The sequence below is a fragment of the Microtus oregoni genome, unplaced genomic scaffold, assembly GCF_018167655.1.
Source record: "Microtus oregoni isolate MIOR12 unplaced genomic scaffold, Mior012 000002F_ref0000024, whole genome shotgun sequence".
In the NCBI taxonomy this organism is placed as follows: domain Eukaryota; kingdom Metazoa; phylum Chordata; class Mammalia; order Rodentia; family Cricetidae; genus Microtus; species Microtus oregoni.
The window spans coordinates 38,891,764-38,917,967 of NW_024543061.1; the positions used below are offsets into that span (position 1 = coordinate 38,891,764).

At 45.2% G+C, this 26,204-nt stretch overlaps 1 protein-coding gene across 6 annotated transcripts in view; it reads left to right on the plus strand.

Moving 5' to 3' along the window:
- The first annotated feature begins 235 nt into the window (after positions 1 to 235).
- Positions 236 to 26,204, plus strand: part of Mitf (melanocyte inducing transcription factor) — a 222,273-nt gene continuing 196,304 nt past the window's right edge. For 4 of the 6 annotated variants that reach the window (XM_041642001.1, XM_041642012.1, XM_041642030.1 and 1 more), the window contains exon 1: positions 236 to 440. In XM_041642001.1, coding sequence (XP_041497935.1) covers positions 337 to 440 — 104 coding nt within the window. In that variant the 5' untranslated portion in view covers positions 236 to 336. Of the gene's footprint in view, positions 441 to 10,185; positions 10,273 to 19,741; positions 19,797 to 26,204 lie in introns of those variants that run through there. The other 2 variants (XM_041642056.1, XM_041642048.1) reach the window with 2 other exon arrangements.

Genomic DNA, 26,204 nt, shown 5'->3' on the forward strand with positions numbered 1-26,204 from the left:
AGAGGAGCTGCTGACATTGACAAGGAATCCAAACAGGACTTGCACTATCTGTATCTACCACGTTGCCGCTCCCCGAATTGGCCTTCTGGGAATTGTAGTCTTTGCAGGCGCTGCTTTCCTAGAGATCTTATATGCTCTGCCCCAAAGGTACTACAAATCCCAGGACGCATCGGGATCGGCCCCTCCCGCCCTGGTGTGAGTGTAAACTCACCGCGCCGGGGCGGGCGGCCGGCTAGCGGGCTTAGCGGCTCTGCGCGGGGCGAGTGGCTGGGGGACCCAAGTCCCCCCATCTTCGGCAGGTGCTTCCAAGCAGTGGAAGGCGGGCAAGCGAGAGCCATGCAGTCAGAATCTGGGATCGTGGCGGATTTCGAAGTCGGGGAGGAGTTTCACGAAGAACCCAAAACCTATTATGAACTCAAAAGTCAACCTCTGAAGAGCAGGTGAGTGGTGACAGCTGGAGGGCGGTGCGGCGGGAGGCCGAGGGTCCCCGCACTTGCTACCTGGGGGCGAGAACAGCCAGTCTGACTAGCAGTGGGACAAGGACCCCGTGCCCTTGCCTTGGGGTACAGGGCGAACTGGCCCCTGGCATCTGGGGTTCTGCTCTCAGATGACTTGCTTGCATCTTCTAGGGTGTCTGACAGAGACACTTCGGGTACCAAGGGTCTCTTGGGATGGCTCATCCAGGCGCGGGGACCCTCGGCTGCACAAGCCAGATGCTGAGTTGAATGGGGGCTGGGGCGGTACCCGGTGGTGTAAGAGGAGCACCGGACGGGGACCGTGATCTGGTGGTACCGGCGGAGGAGTTTTTCTTAAGATTCTAGGAGGCTGAGGGCTCAGAGAGGAAGAGCTTGGGGTGGTGGAGATCCGATGCTCCAGGGAAGCAATAAACTGGCCTGGGGAGTCTCCTGGTAGTTCAGACTCTCTGGGAGAGACTGCTCCAGGTGGCCCCGAGATTAAGCTGAAGTCCACTGGGGCTTTTTCTCCCACCTGCCACCCGGGAGCACCTGAGTCCCCTGAGGGGGTGGTGGCAGCGAGTGGGCGTGTCTCCCCAGCTGGGCAAGTTCTTAGGAATAGAGTTTCTAGCAAATGTAAAAAAGAAAAAAAAAAAAAAAGGAAGGAAGAAAGGGAGGAAAGGAAGAAGGGAAGAAGGAAGGGAGGGAGGGAGAAAGATAGATAAATAGATAGATAGATAAGCTAGTTCAGAGGCCTGTGGTAGTTGGGAATGATCTTTTCCCTACTACACACGTTTAATTCTCCAGGCACTTCAAAAACTTCGGGACTGGAGTGAAGATGCCCTCTGGTTCCTCCCAACTCTGTACATTTGCAGCACCCTTATCCTTTGCATCACAGAATCGGTTATCTTCCCTTTTCACTCTCCTTGGTCACTCTGGGTCTGAAGCACTTCTTCTTTGCAATGTTTACAGAGAGGGGGATGGTCGCTGGAATCCTTGCTAGCCAAAGAAAGGCATTACTTCCACCTCTTTCCATAGTGAGATGAGATGAGGGTGAGACTGGAAGCTTCATCACCTTGTCACTAGGGCCTAGATGAGTGAGGTGCCCCTGGCAGAGGGGCAGAGGGGCAGAGGGCCTCGCTTTTAGGGGAATGAAGGGCCAGGGAGGTAGAAGTCATGGGTGGAAGTATCCTTGTTTTTGGAGAGAAGGAGGCTGAGTCTTAACTCTACTGGAAAAAGGAGCCAGGTTACTTTCCTTCGGGGCTGGGGCTAGACCTTGCATCCAGTGAGGAGAACAAACTCTGAGAAGAGCAGATGTCCCTGGCTGCCCTTGCAAAAAGCAGGCTTTTTGCACATGCTTGTGGCAGAGTGGAAGGAAATGTGTTAGGCATTGAGATGTGTAAACTTGTCCTTTCACTGGTGGCTGCTTTTCATAATGGCTATTTTGTATGTGACCATAGATTGTGTGTATTGGGTGCTCTGAGTGATGCTGTGTAAGGGGTATTGTTGGTTATGCTCATTAGGGCTTTATCTGCATGTGGCTGAAGGGACCAGTGTTTTACTGGGCCGTCCCTGCTTTTGCTTCTATAAGCAAATGCTTACATAGCTGGAATGAGGGACTGTGTGTGTGTGTGTGTGTGTGTGTGTGTATGTGTGTGTGTGTGTTTGTATGTTCCTGAAAGAAATGAATTAGCTGGACTGTTGAGAATGTTTTGATGGTGGTTGATACATTTAATGAGTTTGAGGGAGTGGGGAAAGTATGCTCTGGAGAAGACCAATGAGGGCCCTGACACTTACGTGGAAGGATCTGGTTCTGTTCTTTGTACAGTCAGCAAGAATGGCATGCAGGAGCACATGTCCTCTGTAGCTAGCTAGCATGGGGGAGGAAAATGTGGGTGTGTGGGCATAAACACCTTCACACCTTGGTGCTAGAAGCAGGTGTGTGGTAGGATGGAGGAGACACATGCTCTTTGAAATAAACCAGTTAAATAAAATCAGTGAGTAAGTATCTGGAGTAGGTGACATTTCCTTATACTGTTTTTGACAGTTGTCCTGATGATACTGTCATTTACATATGTTGTGTGACTTTAAGTGGGCTTCATGTGGTTCAGGGTCTTCTCTTTGTGTTTAATTGATGCTCTTTACTGAGGCACCCTTTAAGTCCTGTCTGGGAAAAAGTTGTAAGGAAAGTGGCGGACTCTTGTAACAAGGCCATTTATCCACTGGATTGTTTAGATCAGTGCTTCTCAACCTGTGGGTCTCTACACTTTCACGGGGGATGCAAATCAGACATCCTTCATTTCAGATAATTATATTATGATTCATAACAATAGCAAAATTACAGTTATGAAGTAGCCATGAGGTTAATTTTATGGTTGGGGTCACTATGACATGATGAACTGTGTTAAAGGGCTTAAACAGTAGGAAAATTGAGACCCAATGATCTAGCTTTGTTTCCAAACTCACTTGTTTCTTTTCTTTTTCTCTGCTGTGTCTTTGACCAAGACAGTGTCAGTCTTTGCCTGGGTTATTGCAGCAATCTCTTAACTTTCTCAGCCTTGGCCACTTTTAGATTTTTAATTTAGCAGCCACAATATTCTTGTTAAACTGATTTTTGTTTTTATTAGGACTGAGACCATGGTTCAGTCAGTAAAGTGCTTGCCACACAAACATGAGGACCTGAGTTTTATTCCAGGTACCCACATGAAGACGCCAGCGGTGGTGACTGGCAGTTGTAATCCCAGCGCTAGGGAGGTGGAGATGAGCCTGCTGGCAAGCCAGTCTGTCTGAATTGATAAAAGTGAGAGATTGTCTCAGAAACTAAGGTGAAGAGTGACTGAGGAGGCCACCTGGAGTTGACCTCTTGTCTTTACATGTATGTCCATACACATAGACGCACACCCCTGTACACAGTGCACATACATGTGAACATGTATACACATATACGTATGCACATATATAAAAAATACCCACATGATTTTCAGTAGGAGGTCAAATCTGCTTCCTTGTGGAGACCCTTGGTTGTCACTGTGGAAGAGAGCTGTGATTAATCCTCAGCAGGTGGATTCCAGGGATGCGGTCGCCTCTCTGCGGTACCCAGGACAGCTTCCCCAGCAAAGGACTACCTGGGCCCTGTGCTAAAACTCAAGCTGGATCATGCTGGTCTCTCTAGTCAAAGCCCTCCGTGGCTCTTATTTTTCCTCATTCCTTCCCATGGCACAAGGCAGCCCACGTAGTCAGGCTGCCGACCAGCTCTGACTTTACGTCTTGACACTTATCATTCCATGAAGAGCCCAGGCTCTTCTACCGCTGGATCTTTGTACGTTGCACTGGCCTCTGCTTGGAGCATCCTTTGTCCAGACAGACACAGTACGCTCTACCCCACCAACTCCTAACTTTCCTCCCGGTGTCATTCTCACGTTCCCCTGATTCTCATCTTATGATAGTGTGACCTCCTGTGGCTGTCTTGTTCATAATTATGCCCCCCCCCCCAACTCTCAGGCTTCCTTTTCCAGCTGTGTCTCCTTCATAGTCTTATAATTTACAATCCAATTCGACAATACGTTGGAGATATGTACATATATATATATATAATCTCATATAGATATATAGATACACACATAACACACATATATAAATGTGTATGTGTATGTGTGTGTATGTATATGTATATATCAGACCTCAGGGCTCCATGATGTCAAGGTTTTCTCTCCATGGTTTCTTTACTCTGGAGTCTCCAGAACCGAGAACAGTCACTCAGCCTCAGAGCTCTTGATGTTTCGAGATAGATGCTTCTTTACTGTACAGGGCTGTCGGATGTGCAGATTAATGTCTGGTAGTATGTATTTGGACATGTGTGCCACAGAGGTATCATGTTTAACTTTCATTTTTGTATTCACTATTCTTTTACAAATACATTCCCAGAAGTCCTTCTTCAAGGATGAAGTTCCATATTCTTCACTGGGGCTCAGCCCAGATATTCATATATTCCAAATGTTGCTGAACCTCGTCTTGGTCTCACTGACTGATGAAGTGCCATAGGAAGAGATGCAGTAGGAGCAAAAGTTCTCGGGATGCATGGTGTCTTCTTGAGAATGACTTCTCTGCGATGGGTCACAGAAGAAACAATCACAGTGGATCCAGATTTATTCACTGGCAAGTCACACCAGGGAAATGTCCTTGAGCACTTGGGTACAAGTGGGCAAAGCCCGGAAGGTCTTTTGATCTGAATTGCAGAACCCAGTGGTGTGGCTTGTGGCCTTCCGATGGGTTTACTCTGGAGAAGCCTACACCTTTGTAGTTGCCGATGCTCTTTTCCTGAGCAGACCTAGGAACTGGCTTCATTTGGCCCCCGTTTCCTCCTACAAATTTTAGTACTGCTTCAGACAGTATTAAATTTCCTGCAGATTAGAAATGGCAATGTAAGCTAGTGCTAAGTTAATCATGGCAAGATGGGCTGCTGCAGTGGTGCCAAGTGCAGATTCAAAGAGAGGCGTGCGGAGTTTGCATGCGTGTGGTGAGACGAAAAACATAGGCTGATCTGTTCCCACACGTCACAAGCCCACGGGCTTTTCCTGAGGCTTCCCCTTCAGTTTTCATGCTAAAAACTGCCCTTTTATCTTAGGAAATAATAATCCATGTGTGGCAAAACAAAACTGTCAAGTCAATCTCAATCTCTCCCCCTCCCTCCCTCTTTTTCCTTCTCTCCTCCCCCAACCTGCCACACTGCTGGTTTGTTGGTCTTTGGACATTTTCTTTATTTTTTTTTTAATTTTTAATTTTTCTGATCTGTCAGATCTGCATTGGCTTAAAGCCTGGAAGCTTCACTCTGTCATTGTATCGTCCCTAACTAGTGGGGTGATCCTGGGCAGGCCTGGTGGTCGCTAACCAGGGGCTTCTTCCCAGAGACTAAGAAAATGAACAGTGATACTGACTTTGGGGATGGGGCTGGCACACAGCCATCGCTCAGCAAACGCGAGTACATGTGGCTCTTGTTTTCCTTTTTCTTAGTGAGCTCCGACATTCTGGAATGTGTTTGTGTTTAGTACACTGTGGCTCACTTCTCTAAGGCAAGTCTTGTTATGTAACAAAACTTCCTCAATCTTGCAAATTCGTTTTTACTTTCCCTCTAACAAGTGTTCAGAAATGTATTTTTGCATTTTATATCGTTGAGCCATCAGATAATGGTTTATTTCTGCGGGTTAAACACTGGCAAGTGTGGCATCGGCACACACAAAAAAATTTATAATCAGCATGCATTTTCAAGTCTGAGTACACCAAAATTAATTGGCTAACAGGTGTTTAGTAGGTGCCAGTCCCTGTTCGGAGCGTTTTTACATGAGCAGGATATACTTAATCTCAGGCTTATGAGATGACTCAGCTGTTGAAGGCTAAGGCTCAAAACCAAAAAGAAAAGATATATTTCATCTTTGCAAAGCCCAAACAGGCACTAGGAACAAAGGTGGTACTAATTACGATGTTAAAACTCTCTAGTTCTGACTGTATTCCGGGCGCTCTTTCGAACAGAATAACTAATTCTCACCTAAGCCTTGGGCATCAGCATTTTTAGTTTCCATTTTTTTACAGAGGGGGAAACTGAGGCATACCAAGTACTAGTTAGGGCCCAGATTTAAACCCAGGTGGTCCAGTTGGACACCAGGCTCTTGTCAGCTAGTGTGCACTGCCCTGCACAAGGCAATGTGCGTGATCATGCAGAATGCACAGCTGCAACCCAAACTCCCAGTAGGACGAGGGGCAGAGAACTTGTCCACTCAGTGACCATACAAGTCAGAGTGTGGCCTGCTGTGGGCATCAGCAGTGGGCGTTTATTAAAGGAACCAGAATGGGCATGGTGTCGGGCAGTGGTTCTGTGAGAGAATGAGGGAATTTGAATTTGACCTTCAAAGTGAAGTGATATTCAAACAGTTGTGAAGGCAGGAGGTGGCGTGGAGGGCTTGCTCCTCAAAGCTAGCAGACGCTGGACACAGCTGGAAGGCTTAGGGAGCCACACTATGTTGTGACCATGTCTTGGTCACTTACCCAGTGCCTCTGGCTTCAAGATGCCTGATGTCATGGAATCTCAATCTACCTTTAAGATGGAACCAATAGAGTTTATATTCTTGAGATTGGTATGAGTTTTAAAATAGAGGCAAAAAGATGACTATAAGCTTAGCATAGACCTTTGGTAATTGATAGTAGATCTTTTTTTTTCTGGTAGAATTGCACTTGTCTCCTCTTAACAAGTCAGCTCTTCCAGGCTCAGGAGCAAACTAGACAAGACTGAGGTGTCTCAACCTGGCAGATGTTCTGTCCCCATTATGCAGATGAGCTTTGCGATATGATTAGGTGGAACACTTGATTAAAGTGGGATTCTAAGTGTTGGCTTTGTCTGTTATTGGAGATTTCCTCTTCCCGAGTGCCGCTATTTATAGTTTCTTTAAGTGTGCGTATGTTTGATTCCCTTTGAGTTCTGCAGTGCAGTTTGCACAAGCTGATGTTTAGATCTGCTCCAGTTGTGCAAGAAGTGGAAAATACCCTTTTTTTAGAACAGGTCACATGTGCTTGCTGTCAGGAATAGGACCTCAGTGTAGAAAAATATATCTCGGGACAAATCAAAATTACTAAATTTCTCCCTCCAACTGCTTTGTTTCAGAACTGGCAGTATTAGGATAAATAACAGGAAAAAAAAATATCCTGGGTTACTATTCTTCTTTTGGTCATCTGTCAAGGACAGCAAGAAAGAGTTCGGTTTGTTTTTGTGTATGCGCTTGTGTGAGTAGCAAGTATAAAATGTGCTGTACTGTTAGGTTTGTCCAATCAAAGTAAATCATAAAAATATGTGTAAGCACTCTCCAAGTGTGGGTTGTTTGGAGGAAACAAATCAAGAAGGCAGGTCGGAGACAGTAACTGTGGTCATCCCAAGCTTTCGGTATTAGCACGATGACTTTACAGTTCATCTAGAGGGTTTTCTGTGTCTAAATACTGTGCCTGGAGGAACAAAGTTATACCAAAACTATACCAAAACACAAAGTCTGCACCTCTCTCTCCCGGAGGGCTGGGCTCTTCACTGGAAATCCCCCTCCCTGTTTCTGGTACCAGCATTTCCCAAGGCCTACTCTGGCTTCTGATTGGTAAATCCAGTTCTCTAGGTTGCTTCTTAAGTATGGCTTCTTTGTCTCTTTGTGCTGTTGTTCCCTCTTGTGTTGGGTCAAGCATGTTGTGGAGGATAAAGGGGTGACCCTTTGAGGTGGTCACATGAGACCCTTGTCTTGAAATTTTTGCAATTAGACTCTTGTCCTTCACCATCACTTCCCAGTTCTTCTCAAGAGCTGGGTGCTATGGTCCAGGCACACAAGGCATAAGAGATGTGACCTTACCGGTGGTTTTCTACCCCAGCTGGAAACTGAGGCAGGCTGGACTGAACAGCAGAGCCCTGGGGGAGGGGAATAATGGTAACTGGTGAAAAAAAAAGAATCATAGGGCTGCATGTTATACCTCAACTTCATGAGGGCCCTGTCATGGCTCCCCATCCCTGCCTCGCTCAGTCTCTCAGTCATGTTATGCTCTGAGGTCAGAAGGACCTGCATGTATTTGTTGTTCTTCTTACCCCACCCCCATTTCTTTCCCTGTTTACAACAGTTATATATTAAGCATTTCTATGGTGTCTGGCTCTTGCTGGCTGCAGAGAATGAAATATAAATTAGATAGCCTGAGGTTTTTTTTCCTTTCTTTTTTTTTCTAGCACTTGTACACTTCCATCTTGGAGGTAGGGACTTCTGAGTTAATACTGAACCAAAGAAATGAGCTAGGTGATTTGTGGTCCCTGCGGTGGAGTGTGACTGGAAAAGAAGCCGGCTGGCTGAGGTCGGCAGGCCAGGGAGGGCATGGGGAGATAAGAGCTTCTGAAGTAAGACCTGACAAAATGAAGAATGTCTGACGTAAAGGAACACACCTTGGTGCTACTACTCACTAGCTCTGTGACTTTAAACAAGTTACCCAGCCTCTCTGAACTTGAGAGCCCTCTTGAGTCAAAGAACTGATTTGCAAAATTTCGACAAAAATAAAAGGTCTAATGTATAGAAAGCAGCTAGCATCAGTTTGGCAGTGAAACGTATTGAAGGTAAGACGTGAAAACTGGAGAAAGAATAGATGTTAACCTATCTTGGTTGTGAGCATTTATAGTTTGGTTTTGTGGTTTTTTTTTTTCTTCTTAGTATTGGATGAGTCAAGTTTCACGCTTGTCTTTGTAAAATTAACCGTGGACTAAGAACGGAGATGGGTCTTTCTTTTTATTATCTCTTATTTCCTTCAGAATAGTCTGGCTCCCTGTAGTCCCGCTGTGTCCTCACTGATGTCATATCTGACTCTAACTGGCTTGGGAATGGGCTTTGGGTGGGACTTGGGGTTACTTTTTTGGATGTAAAGGTAAGGTCTGAGTAAATGAGGATTCACCAGCAAATTTCCCAAAACAGGTGCATCCTCCTGCCTCCCAGCCCTGGTCTCTGCAGTGGATCAGGCCCCTTGATGGGAAGTGTTAGCGTTGGTGCAGAAGTGAAGAGGAGAAGCTCCACCCAGCTCTGCCAGCCTTGACTTCCATAGATGGTAGCTTTTAACACGACCTCTTTGAAAACTGATTTTTTTTTTTAAAAATCCATTTGGATGTCAATAGCTGCGGTCTCTCCTTCACATACCTGTGGAATGGTATCTTTCAGAAGGCAATATCAGTGAGAAAGCAAATCTTTTCCATCTAAACCAGCGAGTTCAGGTCTAGGGGAAGCATTGATGGACTCCAGTTCTTCTATAAGAAGCTGTGGCTCATTGAGCAATTTCAGGAAGGCGTGTGTGGGCTTCGCCGTCCCTCCTCTGCCCCTTCATCAGCGTGAGTCATTTGCTGAATCATTCACACACATTCCCTCACTTTCCATCTGATCAAAGACATCATTGAAAAAGTGGTTTCCTGCCCAATAGACTATGCCCAGCTCGTATTAGCAGATTATATATTTTCACTGGGCAAAGCTTGCCTGTCTAGAAGTTGTGAGGCCAAAAAGATTTATTTATGGGGTTATATATGAATTCACAAAGTGACAGTCAGATGAAGGCGCTGTGTTTTCTTTGGTCCCTTTTTACATGGAAATCACAAACATGGCATTCTTATTTAAGTCAGGCACCAGAACCATAGAGGTAAAGTCTTCCAGAGGACCTAGGTGATGCATGACCCCATTGTTCTTTTGATCTGACCAAGGTCTCTCCAGAATTAGCAGATACAGCACTCCACAGTTAAGTTGGCGAAACCACACGAGGGTACGTGTGTGGTCAAGTCTCAGCTACCTTTCCATCCAAAGGACTGGGTACACTTTATCTCCCAGTTCTCTGTTGAAGGGCAGTGAGTTACCCCAGTGGCAGCTTTCTCTGCTTGCATTTCTGAGCCTGCAGAATGGCACCATGCAAACTTTGTACACTGGTCAGTAGAATCCTTTGGAAACAATTCATCATGCTTTTGGTTGAGAATGACCGAGAATAACCATGACGATCGTATGAGCAGTTAGAATCCTTTATTTGCAAAGGGTAACTTCAGCTGCGCCTTCTGGAAACGTCTATTTATTTTTAAAGTCAGCATTTCTAATAGCCTAGGTGAAGCAAACCCAACAAATATGAGCAGCTGGCACAATTCCTTGCGACAAGCCAAATGCAATTCTGCCCGTTTGCTGCAAGGAAACACACGTGGAGAGTAATTTGCGAGGTTGGCCACTGACTGGAGTGTCCTGGACAATCAGACTGCAGACTTTTTGGAACCACACCTTGCATCATTCATCATAGCATGGTAATTTCCCCCGTCATCTCACTAATAATATTTTATCTAGGTAACTGCTGGGTGAGTAAATGGCCAATGATGGGAGCGTGGAATGCAGTCCCGAGGATGCAGGCTGCAGATGGATGCTTTACAGCTGTGAGTTAGAAGTGAATGAGAGGACTGATTGGGCTTGCTTGGTCATCACAGCAAAGGCATGAACTGTATGTACAGTTTAGCGAAAGCTGAGTGACAGAGACAATTAGTTGTGGTTTTTTTTTTGAGGGGGTGGGATTCAGCAATACTTTAGGGTACTCCATTCACTTTGGAGAGTCTTTTCCTTTAACCCCTTTTTGTCTCTGTTGATTCCACACACCTGACAGCATTCTGGTTCATTCTCACTGGCAGCCAGCATCTTTTCCCTTACACATGTCTCCTACTGGATAGTTTCGTTTCACTTCTGAACAATCTCTTTCCCAAGTTCAGTCTATTTCACATGCCTGGTCCTTGTAGTTGAGTCTCATGTGATAGATGCCTGGTCCCATGTCCTTCTCACAGGAGTTGGTTTCGGGGATGTGCTGCACCCTAAGCGGACCCCAAGAGTTCCTTGGGTCCTACCACATCCCTCATGTAGTTCCCCTGAAGAGCTTTCTAGACAGAATTACCCTCCTCCCTTAAATAAACAAACTGGTGACAGTTTTTATCAGTGATTATTCTTTACCTCTGACATGACAATATGAGCAACTCTGCAGGATTTTTACTGAAAGTATTCTGTGTCAGGGAGGTGTTCCTTCTAAAACATCACTCCAAGAATGATTTAACAAAGAGAGAGGCCTGGGGTTTATGGAACTGTATTTGAACAGCGGTGTTCAGTAAGTGTGCATATTCAGGTCTACCAGCCCTGGAGAACTTCTGGGATGCTCCGCCTCCATTTCTGATATAGTAGCCCAGCATAAGTTTAGAGAAATCATATTTCTAACAAATTTGTGACTGTTACTCTGGCTGGAGGGCGGCGTCACACCTGGAAAGGTGGTCGAGGGTGATTTTTCTCAATGAACTTGAAATTGCAAAGATGTTGGTTATAAATCATGTATCGCGACAAGGTTGGCCCCTGTCAGGCGACAGAATATTCGAATTAATTATAAAAAGAAATTGATGGCTAAGTGACACAGAAGTCCAAGATTATGGATGGCAGGGTTGCCCGAGAGTTTGCCGTTTGAGTGGCTGACGGACTGGCTCAAATCTGGAACTGGGGGTAGTTTCTTCCCAACTCTGCGAGGGTGGAACTGGAAGCAGGCTGAAGTCACTTGACTGAGAGATTGGGTTGAGAAACAGGGTGATGGTGGTTTGGGGCACGTCCACATGACCAAATTGTTTTCCACAAAACTTCTGCTGAATAAAACTTGAAATACGACTGTCGGCCTGTTTTCCCATCTCTAATGAATTCCAGACAGTTTGTAGAGTGTGGGAGCGTCCAAAACAGAGGGGCGGAAGATTGGGTTGAGCCAGTATTTGCTCTGTCACACACAAGGCTGCCTCTTCCTCTTTGTTCTCAGCCTCAGCACACGGCTCGTTCCCCTGATGGGGGTAGAGCGGGATGGGGCGGGGGCTATGAGAAGGAAGGTCAGGGCCAGACAAATTAAGTTCAGAAGAAAGTTCCAGACTTTGGATTTACCAGAAATGCAACCTGCCCATGTTTAATCCACTTAGACACAAATGTTTTGAATTATGTGTTTTTGCTGTTGTTGCCCAACGAACTTCTCCAGAGAAAGAACCCTCATCTGTTCTGACCATAAACTGGCTAAGAGCTTTCACCACCAGTTCAGGAAGTCTAAATTTAGGAGAAGGTGGAATTGAACTTAAATTCCACTTTTGTCACCCTTTAGCTGAGTACCCCCAGCCTGTGGTCCCGGGGAGCCCAGTTTCAGTGTAGGGCTGACAGGAGGGAATGAATGGGTCACCACACAGTATGGAGTTCTAGGGTAATTTTGTGAATTGACAGAGATGTGTAGGGCTGGGGACATAACTCAGGCAGTAAATGCTTGCTGTGCAAGCGTGAGGAATCTGAGTTTGGTCCCCAGGACCCTTGTAAGAAAGTAGAGTGTGGTGGGCGTGTGTTTGTAACGAGGGCTTAAGAGATGAAAATAGGCGGAGCCAGGGGCTTGCTTGCTAGAGAATTCAATCTACTTAGTGAGCTTCAGGCCAGTAAGAACCACCCCTGCCCCCATATATACAGGTGGGTAGCACCTGAGGAACCACATCTGAAATTGACCCCTGGCTTCTATATGAACTTGTACACACACACATATATACCCCCGCCCCCAACAGTATCTGTACATATATGAACTTTCTCACATACACATAGAGAAATGTGGAGGAATATGTGAATGTAGTCATCTGCACAAATCCTGGCTGTTACTCCTTTCCAGTTAACTAACCTTCATACACGTCATCCCAGTTAACCTTCATACATGTCATCCCAGTTAACCTTTATACCTGTCATCCCAGTTAACCTTCATACCTGTCATCCCAGTTAACTTTCATACCTGTCATCCCAGTTAACCTTCGTACCTGTCATCCCAGTTAGCCTTCATACCTGTCATCCCAGTTAACCTTCATACCTGTCATCCCAGTTAACCTTCGTACACGTCATCCCAGTTAACCTTCATACCTGTCATCCCAGTTAACCTCCATACCTGTCATCCCAGTTAACCTTCATACCTGTCATCCCAGTTAACCTTCATACCTGTCATCCCAGTTAACCTTCGTACCTGTCATCCCAGTTAACCTTCGTACCTGTTATCCCAGTTAACCTTCGTACCTGTCATCCCAGTTAACCTCCATACACGTCATCCCAGTTAACCTCCATACCTGTCATCCCAGTTAACCTTCGTACACGTCATCCCAGTTAACCTTCGTACTATCTGTCATCCCAGTTAACCTTCGTACCTGTCATCCCAGTTAACCTCCATACACGTCATCCCAGTTAACCTCCGTACCTGTCAACCTTCATACACGTCATCCCAGTTAACCTTCATACACGTCATCCCAGTTAACCTTCGTACACGTCATCCCAGTTAACCTTCGTACACGTCATCCCAGTTAACCTTCATACCTGTCATCCCAGTTAACCTTCGTACACGTCATCCCAGTTAACCTTCATACCTGTCATCCCAGTTAACCTTCGTACACGTCATCCCAGTTAACCTCCGTACCTGTCATCCCAGTTAACCTCCGTACACGTCATCCCAGTTAACCTTCATACACGTCATCCCAGTTAACCTTCATACACGTCATCCCAGTTAACCTTCGTACACGTCATCCCAGTTAACCTTCGTACACGTCATCCCAGTTAACCTTCATACCTGTCATCCCAGTTAACCTTCATACATGTCATCCCAGTTAACCTTCGTACCTGTCATCCCAGTTAACTTTCGTACCTGTCATCCCAGTTAACCTTCATACACATCATCCCAGTTAACCTTCATACACATCATCCCAGTTAACCTTCGTACCTGTCATCCCAGTTAACCTTCATACCTGTCATCCCAGTTAACCTTCATACCTGTCATCCCAGTTAACCTTCGTACCTGTCATCCCAGTTAACCTTCGTACCTGTCATCCCAGTTAACCTTCATACCTGTCATCCCAGTTAACCTTCGTACCTGTCATCCCAGTTAACCTTCGTACCTGTTATCCCAGTTAACCTTCGTACCTGTCATCCCAGTTAACCTCCATACACGTCATCCCAGTTAACCTCCATACCTGTCATCCCAGTTAACCTTCGTACACGTCATCCCAGTTAACCTTCGTACATGTCATCCCAGTTAACCTTCGTACCTGTCATCCCAGTTAACCTTCATACACGTCATCCCAGCTAACCTTCGTACCTGTCATCCCAGTTAACCTTCGTACCTGTTATCCCAGTTAACCTTCGTACCTGTCATCCCAGTTAACCTTCATACCTGTCATCCCAGTTAACCTTCGTACCTGTCATCCCAGTTAACCTTCGTACCTGTTATCCCAGTTAACCTTCGTACCTGTCATCCCAGTTAACCTCCATACACGTCATCCCAGTTAACCTCCATACCTGTCATCCCAGTTAACCTTCGTACACGTCATCCCAGTTAACCTTCGTACATGTCATCCCAGTTAACCTTCGTACCTGTCATCCCAGTTAACCTCCATACACGTCATCCCAGTTAACCTTCGTACCTGTCATCCCAGTTAACCTTCATACACGTCATCCCAGCTAACCTTTGTACACGTCATCCCAGTTAACCTTCGTACATGTCATCCCAGTTAACCTTCATACCTGTCATCCCAGTTAACCTTCGTTCACGTCATCCCAGTTAACCTTCGTACACGTCATCCCAGTTAACCTTCATACCTGTCATCCCAGTTAACCTTCGTACCTGTCATCCCAGTTAACCTTCGTACCTGTCATCCCAGTTAACCTTCGTACCTGTCATCCCAGTTAACCTTCATGCACATCATCCCAGTTAACCTTCATACACGTCATTCCAGTTAACCTCCATACCTGTCATCCCAGTTAACCTTCATACCTGTCATCCCAGTTAACCTCCATACACGTCATCCATTAGGTTCCTGATGTGAAATAGACTTTTCTTTTTGATGCCATAGTAAGGAGGGAAGGACTCAAGGGCAGGCAGGATAAGAAGTAGGTCCACAGAAAAGGCCCCAAATAATTGCCAAGTTGGGCAATCAGCATTGGAATCTTTGAGAGTTGATCCGGGTCAAATAGTGGGGAATGGTGGGGTGCCTTAGAGGGAGATATTTAAGGCTGGCACGAGCTGCTTACACGCGAGGCGTTACCCTTTGTGGCCAGCAGTCTTTGTCTTATCAACGTGTTTCCTTTCATCGTAATTACAGAGCATGGCTGGGCGGAGAACGCATAAGAAGAGGCACTAATTGGAGTTGTGCAATCTCGTGGCAGCTCAGTGCCACTGTTGTGTCTGTACAGGCTCCTGTGATTGCTAACTGTCCCCATGCAGCCTTGTCCATGTTGACCTCCTGCTCTCTGGTCACACATGTTACACCGTCATCCTTTTACGTAGTCATATTCATCCAGTATCAGTCAGGAGACCTCATCTGCCCGAACTTCAGGGTCTTTCTGTCTTCCTGTACGTTAGGAAGTTTGAAATGGTCTCCTCTGACACCAGTATGATTGCATTTCTTGGCCATTGCAACTTTTCTCTCCTGGAAGTGGTAGTTAACCTAGTGTTTAGAAAATAGAAAAGAAAGGGGACTGGAGAGATGGCTCAGAGGTTAAAAACACTGGCTGCTCTTCCAGAGGTCTTTTTTGTTTGTTTTTTTTTTTTTGTTTGTTTGTTTGTTTTGTTTTTTTCGAGACAGGGTTTCTCTGTGGTTTTGGAGCCTGTCCTGGAACTAGCTCTTGTAGACCAGGTTGGTCTTGAACTCACAGAGATCCTCCTGCCTCTGCCTCCTGAGTGCTGGGATTAAAGGCATGCGCCACCACTGCCCAGCCTCTTTCAGAGGTCTTGAGTTCAATTCCTAGAAACCACGTGGTGGCTCACAATCACCCATAATGAGATCTGGTGCCCTCCTCTGGCCTGCAGACATACCTGCTGTATAGAACACTGTATACATAATAAATAAATCTTAAAAAAATGGAAAGGAGTTAACCTGAATAGTAACTGTCTTTTCTGGGAGAACAGATTCATTATATGCTAGGTATCTGTACAGGCCTTCCTCAGTAAGTATTCAGCAATGTGCCTGGGTACCAGCATGCTCACCTCTTTAATTTTTGATTTAATGAAAGGATGGCTGGAGAAAGGTTACAACAGATCCAGGCATGGTGGTGCATACCTGGGACCCCAGAACGCTGGAGGTTAAGGCAGGAAAATCTTGAATTCTAGGCCACTTGGACAACATAGCAAGACCCTGTCTCAGAAAACTATACCAGAGCAAGCCAAAACAGAACCAAAGACTGAATTGCATGTCAGCTGCTATGCCGGGTATAACTGCGATGTTACTCACTCTGTGCTGGTTGTTCACCATCCTTGCCCACTGTGGCAGTCGGTATTGTCTGTGCCACTGGCCATGTCTTTGCAACGCAAGTGTAGGGTCTGGATGAAGATGGAAGAAATGGGAAGTCATAGAAATGTTCATCTAAAGGAGTGGGGATTTTTCATTGTGCCTAAGTCATAATCAGATTTTCTGTGGCTAAACACTCTGACCATATGGTTGATCTTCACATGTGTATGGGGATGTACAGCAAACTTTTGAGTCCAGACTCGTCCTGAATGAATTGGAGCGTCTTTCCCACCTTTCCCCACAACTATTTGATCTTGTGTACGTCAGAATGGGAACAGATTTACCAGCTGTAGCATAATTAAAGGAAGTCCCTGAGAGCCCATGAGAAAGGATAACAAATGTTTATTGGGGAACCCTCATAATAAGAAAGTCACTATGTTTCTCTGCTCTGGGGGCGCTGGGAGCTGCAAACTGAACTCTGACTACCAACCAAGTGAAAGAAGAAAAGGGCTGAGCATGCTTCCTGTCTGTGCGTATAGTACCTCAAACCACGCCCTAATGGGCTGATATCTAAAATGCTATTGACTGAGTTCCAACAATAAACAACCGGTTAATTGCACATGTGTGTGCTTACACACACACACTCACACACATGCACACGTATACACACACAAGCACGCGCCCACACACACACACCTTCTACCTGAATGCAGCTGTATAAACATAAAAACATAGATAGTGTTTTTGTCCCCCCCCCCCCCCCAGGGTAGTTGCAATCTTGTTGTGTCTTTCTGAGGGAAACAGCTTCTCTCCTGAGGGTTATAAGAAACAAGCAGCATGAAAATTTTCTTCCTTCCTTGTTGTTTAAGCGATGACATACAGAGCCAGGTTCTTCAGGGCCAGAGAGGATGGAGCCTGAGGGCTGCTTAGACCCATCATACCTAATGGGTATCTGAACCCTGAACTTCAGAGAGAGGAATGGGTGACTCTGTGGAGAGGTAGGAGAGCCAGGGGCACAGCTTGATGGGAAAGTTGACAGAGTAAATGGATTTCTTTCTTTCTTTATTTGGCATCTATCTGGGTGGACATGAAGAGGTCTGCCTCCTGCTCTGATTTTTCTGAGTCTTGGCCTGGGAGTTAATTTGTAGCAACGTCAGCATATTTATTTTGCTCTTCCAGGTGAGGGTCAGTCTCACAGGTATTGAGCCCACTGTGGAGTCAGGAAGTACGGATGAGTAAGAGAGTCAAACTGAACGACATTGCTGCCCTTGGCCAGGGGAAGGGTAGCTTGCTGGGTCATAACTCAATCAAGGGTCAGAGGAGGTCTTCTTAGAAGAAATGAACCTGATTAGTGGTTACATCTGCTCCTCTAGGAATAAATACACTTTAAATGGTAGTCACTGAGGGCACCCTTCATCTGCCCTTACTTTAAAATTAATCAAGCTCCTTGTATTTATAAATAGGACAGCGGTAACACTTAGTTTACTGTCAGTGAGTCCCCAAGAGGACAGAAAATTTGGTAGTTTGTTGGGCATATCAAATGCCCAGGACACTGAGTGACCCCCAAATGGTTTTGAAGGAAAGAATAACCAGAATGTGCCGGGGATGTAGCTTGGTTATTAGAGTGTTTGCTTAGCATGTACCTTACACACTACACAACACCGGGGCCTGTGTCCAGCACCAGCTAAAGCCAGCTGTGTGCTATACACCTTTGCTCCCACTTCTCCCCATTCCAGGTGAAGGCTGAAGGATCAGAAAGCCAAGGTCATCCTCAGTGTAGCCTGGGATGCACAAGAATTCATTTCAAAAACTAAAAATACAAGAACATTTCAAATAAGAATTGGATAAAAGGGTTTTTTGTTTGTTTGTTTGTTTTTAGTGTGTTCAAAAGCTCTTCTGGGAAATGGGCAGGAAATGGTTTTAGACTTTCCCCTTATTAGCTATCCCCCTTGTTAGGTTTTTCTGAGCTCAAGTTTTCTCTCTTGTATAATAGACTATGGTAGAATTTCCGTCTTGGGACAGGGCAGTGGCATGTAAGGTACCCAGTATCGACAGCCCTCAATACAGTAAATGAGTAGGCAGGGGATTGCTGTTGCTCTTGTTGCCAAGGGGGGGGGGCAATAAACTATAGCCAGCACACCGTATTTTCGGTGGTTATGCTCTATAACACCACTAAAACCACCAAATTTGTGAATACTGCATTATTCCCAGGATAATAACGAAGTAGTTTCCCGAGAGCCCCTAGTCTCAACCTTTTTTGTTAACCACTGAATGCCTAACTGTCTTAAGTGTGGTTCCTGTTGAAGGCACTGTATTTTATGGGTATTATTGACCAGTTCACACTGAACTGACCAGTCACGCTGTATCTCATGTGTGAGGAATGCTTATTTCACTACCTGTGCTGTCTCCCCACTCAACAACATCTTAGCATGTAGCAGCATGAGAGGCAGTGGCTCAGCACTGTGCCGGGAACTGTTTAAGTAGCGGGGTCACCAACACAAGACACAAAGACGCACTGACAGACTGTGAAAGGATGCTTGTCTACAGGAGGGTATGAGTGTGAGTCGGTGGGGAGCGTGTGCATGGGGCCACTTGGATTTCTTGCTATTCTAAACATGTCCACCTTTAACTACAAGAAAGCCATAGATGTTGATATTTGGGATTACAGATTCTGATTTGAAAATGGGGAGCCCATAAATAATGGAAATTGACTTTGCTGAAAATGGTCTTCTAGCTGCTATGCGCCTATAGCTCCAATGTGGTGGGTTGCACCTCAGCCGTGCTAATGAAGGACTGTAGTCTTCATTGGGCCTGTTTGTTGTCTGCTCTAAACATGACCCATCACTGCCAGATTGTTCATACTCTCCGGGCTTCACTGTTCGGGCATGGTATTTTTGACTTTGGTATAGTTTCTTTTGTTCATTTTTTAGGAAGATGGGATACGAGAGTTAAGCCTTGTGGGGGGAAAAAAGACAGAGAAACTATGAGGTCTTTCCTGAAGAATCCAGGAGAAAGCAGATGGCATGGAAATGTTCTGAAGTAGCCAGGTCCGGCTCACTCAGGGCCTGGAGTTTACAGGTGGTGGTTTTGATTTCCTCCTGTACTGGAAATCAGTATATTATAGACAGCAGCCATTACTGTAAATGTTGGCTGAGTGCTTGTTATTGGTGCTTGGAATTCTTCTAGAAGGAAGCAGAGAGGAACTAGTTTCAGACGCACAATTTACTAAGACAAGAAAACACAAAAAGCCAACAGTAATAGCAACAGCAACCACATCTAGCATTGTAAAAACCCTTATTATGGCCCATGTCTTAGGCTGTAGTTTGACTTACTTTTCTTGTGTGTTTGAGTACTGTAGTACTATAAAAAGTGTGTGTTGTACGTGCACATGCGCACATGCACGCGTACCTTTAGTCCTAAAAAAGATTACCTGTGTAATTTTCTTCTTCTCTTTTCTGTGTTAGAAATTAAACTGCCAGGAATGAATAATTTGTACCTCGGTGAATTTTAACCACACCAAGGCATCTGCTATCCAACAGGTATGGTGTGAGCTGTTTAAAACGTTTTTATAATATCATTCTCCCATGAGATTGGCTGGCTCCCATTTTATAGATGAAGAAATGGAGGCTTGCCTGTCTTCTTCTCCTTGGATATGTTAGGCCACTCAAATAAAGATGACACCAAGATTTAAACGTAGGGCTGTCCAGCTTGGCCGCTCATGTCTTTCTCTGTCACTCCTCGGTGGGTGCTGGCTATGTTGTGGTTCGGAGGGTGTGGCAGGTGTGAGCAAGGGTGACAACTCATTGTTTTTGGTATGGAAAAAGGACTAGGTTTCTGATGAAGTAAAGACCAAGGACTCAGGGTGTGGCTGAAAGTTTGGATCCAAGATAAATAGACCTATGTATTAAAGGTGCTCGTAGCGTACCTGGATAAAAAGCCTTTTGTTTTCCAAGTTGCTTCTGAAGGAAGAAGGGGAGATAGGTTGTGATGGCTCCCACAGAAGACAGGACGTTGGCTCCTTAACCATTCTCAAGGGCATGGTGGGTATGTTGTAGGTTTCCCTGGTTATTAAAGCTGTTCCTTGAATCTTGCTTCCTGATAGCTTCGAACAGTCTTCTTATTGACACACCCAGCGTCGTGTTCCTCCGCTGAACATGTACTCCTTAACGTCTTGATGTTTTTCGCTAATTTCTCTTACCCCTCCCCTCCCCAACTTGTTAATTGCTTTTCTTGTGTGCCTTCATAAAGTAGTAGCCAGTGTGTTCCCTTTTGGACTGTTTATCTTTGACATGCCAGAGCTCTTGAAACATCATAATGTTGTGTAATAACTTCTGCCTTGACATGTGGGTGTTAAGAGCGTTAGTCATTGTAAAGTATTGAGTTAAATATTTTCAATAAAGGGCTGCAATGATCTAACAGAGAGGAAAGAAGCTATAAACCTCCCAGTTGGTGGCTTTAATGGTGAGCCATGTACTTAGTGGGTTCCCCAAGCGAGTTAGGATCCATAGCATAGATGCGCAGACCTTACTCTGCATAGAGAGAGAGGAGAGGGATGGACAGTTCAAAGGGATTTCGTTGCCACACATGAAGAAAAACACCAACTGTTCAGGTTTCCAGAGCTCTTGCTCCTAAGTCTTTATCTGTCACGTATCTCTAACTCCCACAGGAAATGTTCAAGCCTTCTTGGAGACATTATCAATAGGGACTCCTGGGCTGTGTCTTTAGCCTCATTAAAGCCCCTTAGCTCTGTAATAATGATCAGTCAGTGTTGGAGAGCCACCAGAGAGTTCTCGACAGCGCTTTGGAAAAGCTGGAGTCTTCGTGAGCGAATGAGAGCGCCTGCCCCTACCAAGTTGGCTTTATGAAGAGTTTTGGGCAGCGTTACTCACTATGAAACTATGTTCCTGTTGCCCTGGTTTATCTCCACAGACATCAGTCCACGGCAGAAGGTTGACTACTTGTCTCTCCGTGTCTCTGGGCATCTGAAGATGGTTGAGGTACATTGCTTTGGTCCTTTCTGGGGAGTGCATCGTGGGCACTGGACTGGAAATATTGTCTAGATAGTGTTTACTAAAACACTCAACTACTAAATTGGTTTGTTAAAATGGTGGGCTGTCTTGTTCTTCGGTTGGGAGTTGTAAATGGGGTCGTGAGCTACCTTTCTTTCCTTGCCAGAGATCTTCAGTTGTTCTGTCAAACAAGCTCAGAGCTAAGTACCTTTTTCTTCCTAGAGAGTTTGCAAACTAGGGGGTTGTTTTCTTGTCTGAGCAGCGGCTGGGGCTGCCTTTAAGGTATCTCATCACTTGATGTTTTCACAGAAGTTCAAGTCAAAGTATATCACTTCTCGAAATCATTTTCTCTTGGAGTATGGCATCTTGTACATATTGATCACTGTTTTCATGATCTAATAGGCAATTGACATTTCCGGTACTGGAGGCTTTCTAGAAGGGAGATCTGTCCTCGTTGTTTTCCTTTGTGTCTTTTTCCCTTATAAGTATTATTGATCTCTTGTCCCCCTGTATAAGACATTACATTTCTTTGTCTTCACCATTCCATGAATCCATAGATAAGGACACACTTTTGAATGGGAGCCCAGGAACCTGTTGATGTGGTATCTTTTACCTTTTATGATTATCATCGTTAGCACCTCCCTCCTTCCTGGCAGGGTTCCCTGTCATTTAAGGAGGCAGCAATTACAGGTTTGCTAAAGAAGCTGGCTTCTGCTGCCAAGGATCCTATTAATTATCACTGTATCTCTAATTCGGCCTTCCCAGTGTTGAGAGAAGGCACACACATGTACGCCTTCTTCGGAGTGGCTGCAATGGCATCTCCATAACAATCTTTCTGAACCGGTTGTGTGGACTCTATGTTCAGCCAAAGGGCCAGTGTGGCCCTGGTGAGTGTTCTTATCTTTTCTTGTCTAGGTTGCTTGGTTGGTCAGGTTTGGTGTGCTTGGTTTTCTCCTTCTGATTCCGACCTGAGTAAGAGCCAAGGGCTGGCCTTTACCTTGAGAACTTAGACCTATTTCCAGTCTGTTCTTGAACTAAAAATGAGGCAGCTTGAAACCATGTAAGTGATTTTCCCACCAGCTGCTTCCTCTCCCGGTGAGGAGTGAAGAGGAGACCATGGAATTGACTCTATGCCTCTCTTCCCGAAGGTAATAATATGGATGTTAACCAGTGCATAATAATGCAGATGTTGACTGGTGCATTCCAGCTACTGCTTCTAGTGTACTGTGTGTGTGTGTGTGTGTGTGTGTGTGTCGGGGGGGGGATGTTCTTTATTTAATATTGACTCTTGCTCATTGACTCTCTCATTGCTCAGAAGTGGCTGGATTGCTTTTGTTTGTGTTCAGACACGTTGAGTTCACTTGTTCAGTGAGCACTTTTTTAGAAGTTTCTAGGGCTTGTTTGATCAGGGCTGGAGTGCTTACGCTTCCTTTCCCCCTTTTTCATGTTATTTTTGGCACCGCTGGTGTTGGAAGCTGTGGGAGTGATTCACGGCAAAGTGAATTAATTTTCCACGTTTTCTGATGCGTTCCCCAGTTGCCCCTGTTTCTCTCCCCCCCCCCCCCCCCATGACTCTGGACTTACACTGCTGTCAGCTTTGCTGGCTCAGACAGAAATGCTGATGTCACTTGGATTTCTTCAATTACAGCTGGTAGGAATTAACAGAAATCGTAAAAGTGTACCACTTCCTCATTTTGCTTCTTTCTGGACTAATTACTGTCCTTTCAAGTCCTCTGGGAAGTTGGGGACTTGGAAGCAAATTCTCTGTCATTGAGTTTAAAAGGCAGTTCTCAAGTTTCTTTTTCTGTGACTCTAGAGATAAGGTCACCCTTAGGATGGAGCTCTGGTGTGACCCCCAGTAACCCCAGACTGGCTTCTCTCAGGATCTTAGAGGTTGGGCTGTCGGACCCGTCTTCTTGGTGAAGAGTTTCCAACAACTTCCCTGAAGTAAGTTTCCTTACATAAAGGATATTTACTCAACAGGCTCTTGCCAGCTCCAGACTCCTCTTCGTATGAGGTGAAAGGTTCTGACTCATTTGCTAATTTTTTTCAGAGCTTTTGCTCTTTGAGGAGTGCTCTCTTCTGACCCCCTCCTTCTCCTGTTTAGACTGTTTGCTGGCCTCAGGCATTTGTTCTGTCTCTGCTCCTGTCTCTAGTAGCTGGATGACTGGGCCTCAGGCTCCCTCTTGTTGGTTGGTTTGAAAGATGGCCGAGAACCTGACCTGGGAATCCCCCAGGCTTTGGATAGGCCAGTGTGGCTGCCACCTGGCATGGGCATCACGATGACCATGCCCTCTTTGGCTCTACTGATTGAACTGAGCTCCATGGAAGCAGAAATAGAAGGGTTCAGCATTCGCACTTTCCTGTGCAGAGGATTTTGCTTATTTCGTGTATTTAGAAAAAGCATCCATTGGCAAACTGCTGACTTACTATTTTCCCTGGAATGGAAACGATTTGAATTATTTCAATGACTTTTAGCTAAGATTTGTTTGTCTATGGTATTAGTTTTTTAGTTTTGTTTTCTGGTGTCCTGTGTAAGACCAGAATGTGGCTTTTTTTTTTTTTTTTTTTTTTTTTACCTTATAGAAACAAGTGTTCCTTGGTGCTCTGGAATTTTGCAAACCAACGTGCATTTGAAATATAATGTTTATTTCACAGAGTTGAAATAGAAACTCTAAAGTGAAAATTATAGATATGTAAATATTTCTATCTTGGGACATTTGCTTTCTTTGAAAAATTTCTCTTGATTAAAACATTTTCAGATTACAGAGCATTCGCTTTCACTGTTCATTTCCTCACTAATTGATTTTTTTGAGAGAAAAGCAAGATTTAACAGCAAACTTATAGATAGAAATCATGTGTGCATCTTGAGTGTTGGATGTGACGTGGCAGTGGGAACGTTGCTGTTGGCTTTCACTGAGTCAATTTAGTTTAATTTTAAGATAAAAGATTTAGTTTAGGAGTATGGAGTAGTATTTGATTATTTGATAAACTATTAAACATTGATTCCATATTCTTTGAAAGAGGTATCTTTGTTGAACCTCTTTTTGCTTTGAGATCTGTATATAGTTAGCTGACATTTCCTCTGATAGTGCCAGAGATGTTTGAGTTGAGACTTTGGAATGTCATAGGAGGAGCTGTAGATTAAGCATTAAGCGAACTATAAATTTCACTAGATTGGTGATTGTGCAAGCGTGATTTTATCCCCACAAGTAGCACCACGGTAGAATTAGCAATTCCTTAGTTCATATTGAGCGAATGCACGCATGCATGCATGCATGCACGAATGCATTGGAAATCCTGGTTGTAGGATCAGCTGTGCAGTAGCTAATTGTAGTACCCGAGTTACTGTTTATGAGGGGGTCTGTCTCTTCTTTTGTCCAGGGAAGGGGAAGTATAGATTAGGGGCTGACTGGGCAGGGTGCTTGCTGTTCCTTGGTAGGAAATGCGAACCTCTTTCTTGCCTGCCTGGGGTCCTTCAAAACTCCGGGAGGTCAGGCTTCTTCTTCCACCACTCACTGTGGTGCTATCTCAGCAGCCTTCTTACTCTGCTTCTTTGCCTTTGAGGCTTTGTTTGTCTCAAGTCAGCGACATTCTGTGACGCTTGTTGGTCAGCAGGTGTTGACCTAACTCATAGCGATGGCAGCAGCATGCACCACTGGCCTTTCTTTCAGAATGTTTTGATATATCAGCACATACATGTACAATTAATCAATAGGCCCAGTCAGCATTCCTCTAGTGGAGTAAGATATGAAGAGATGATGAGATCCACAGTTTCTTCCCTTTGTCCTGTGAGTCCCTTCTATACATGCAGCCTGAGGTTATTGACACCTACTGCATTCTGGACTGTCTGTGCTGGGGATAAAAGGGGCAAGACACCGGATCTGTCTTCTTGCAGCTCACTGTGGCACAAATATGAGACTAAATCTATAACACTTGCCATGAGTCTAAAAGACAGAAAGGCTAGTTCTTCTGGAGGACCATGGCATGTGAAGAAAAGTCTCCTAGCCAGAATGAACTTGACTTTATCCCAGGGAGGGCAGTGCAGAAGAAATGAGAGAAAAGCCTTCCAGGTGGAAGCTCAGCAGGGTGTGCTTGGAGCTCCAGGGAACGTGTCTGGATCTGTGTAGGTGAGGGACAACACTGGAGTTGCCACTTGGAGGATGATGTGGAACATGGCCACATCTCTTGTCCTGGTTAGGAAGGTTCTAGATCAGTGGTTCTCAGCCTTCTTAACACGTGACCCTTTAATACAGTTCCTTGTGTTGTGGTGACCCCCAACCATAAAACTATTTCATTGCTACTTCATAACTGTAATTTTGCTACTGTTATGAATTGTAATGAGAATATCTCATACGCAGGTTATCTGATATGCAACCCCTGTGAAAGGGCCCTTTGACCACTCCCCCCACAAAGGTGTCATGACCTACAGGTTGAGAACCACTGTTCTAGGTGAACCTTCTTTGTGAGAAATGACGTGTGTTGTGCCACAGTGAAGATGTGTGGTTCTTGCAAGAGGGAGAAAAACCTCCAGTACAGATCTTGAGGGCAGTGAGGACAAAAGTGAGTCTGGCATACGACTTACTGGTGACAGGAAAGTGATTGTGCGTTCATTCATCTCTCAAGTCCTTCATCACCTAGTCAGGAGCATCTTCTGGACTCAGTATCGTGAGTAAGGCAGACATGGTCTCTCCTCTCTGGAAGCCTCTGCTCCAAGTAGAGAACAGTCTTTGTATTCTCGGCTGGGTAAGCCATCAACATTCTGTTTGTCCACCTTGTCCACACTCATGTCTTTCTTCCAGCTAATTTATAGACTGATGACATGCTCCTGTGACAAGAGTTGGAAGGTGATGTTCGATATGCAGATAAGGCCCGTGCCTTGCCCTTGCATATGCTTGCATGCATGCACAGGATCTGCAGTGAAGCATGTGGGGATTC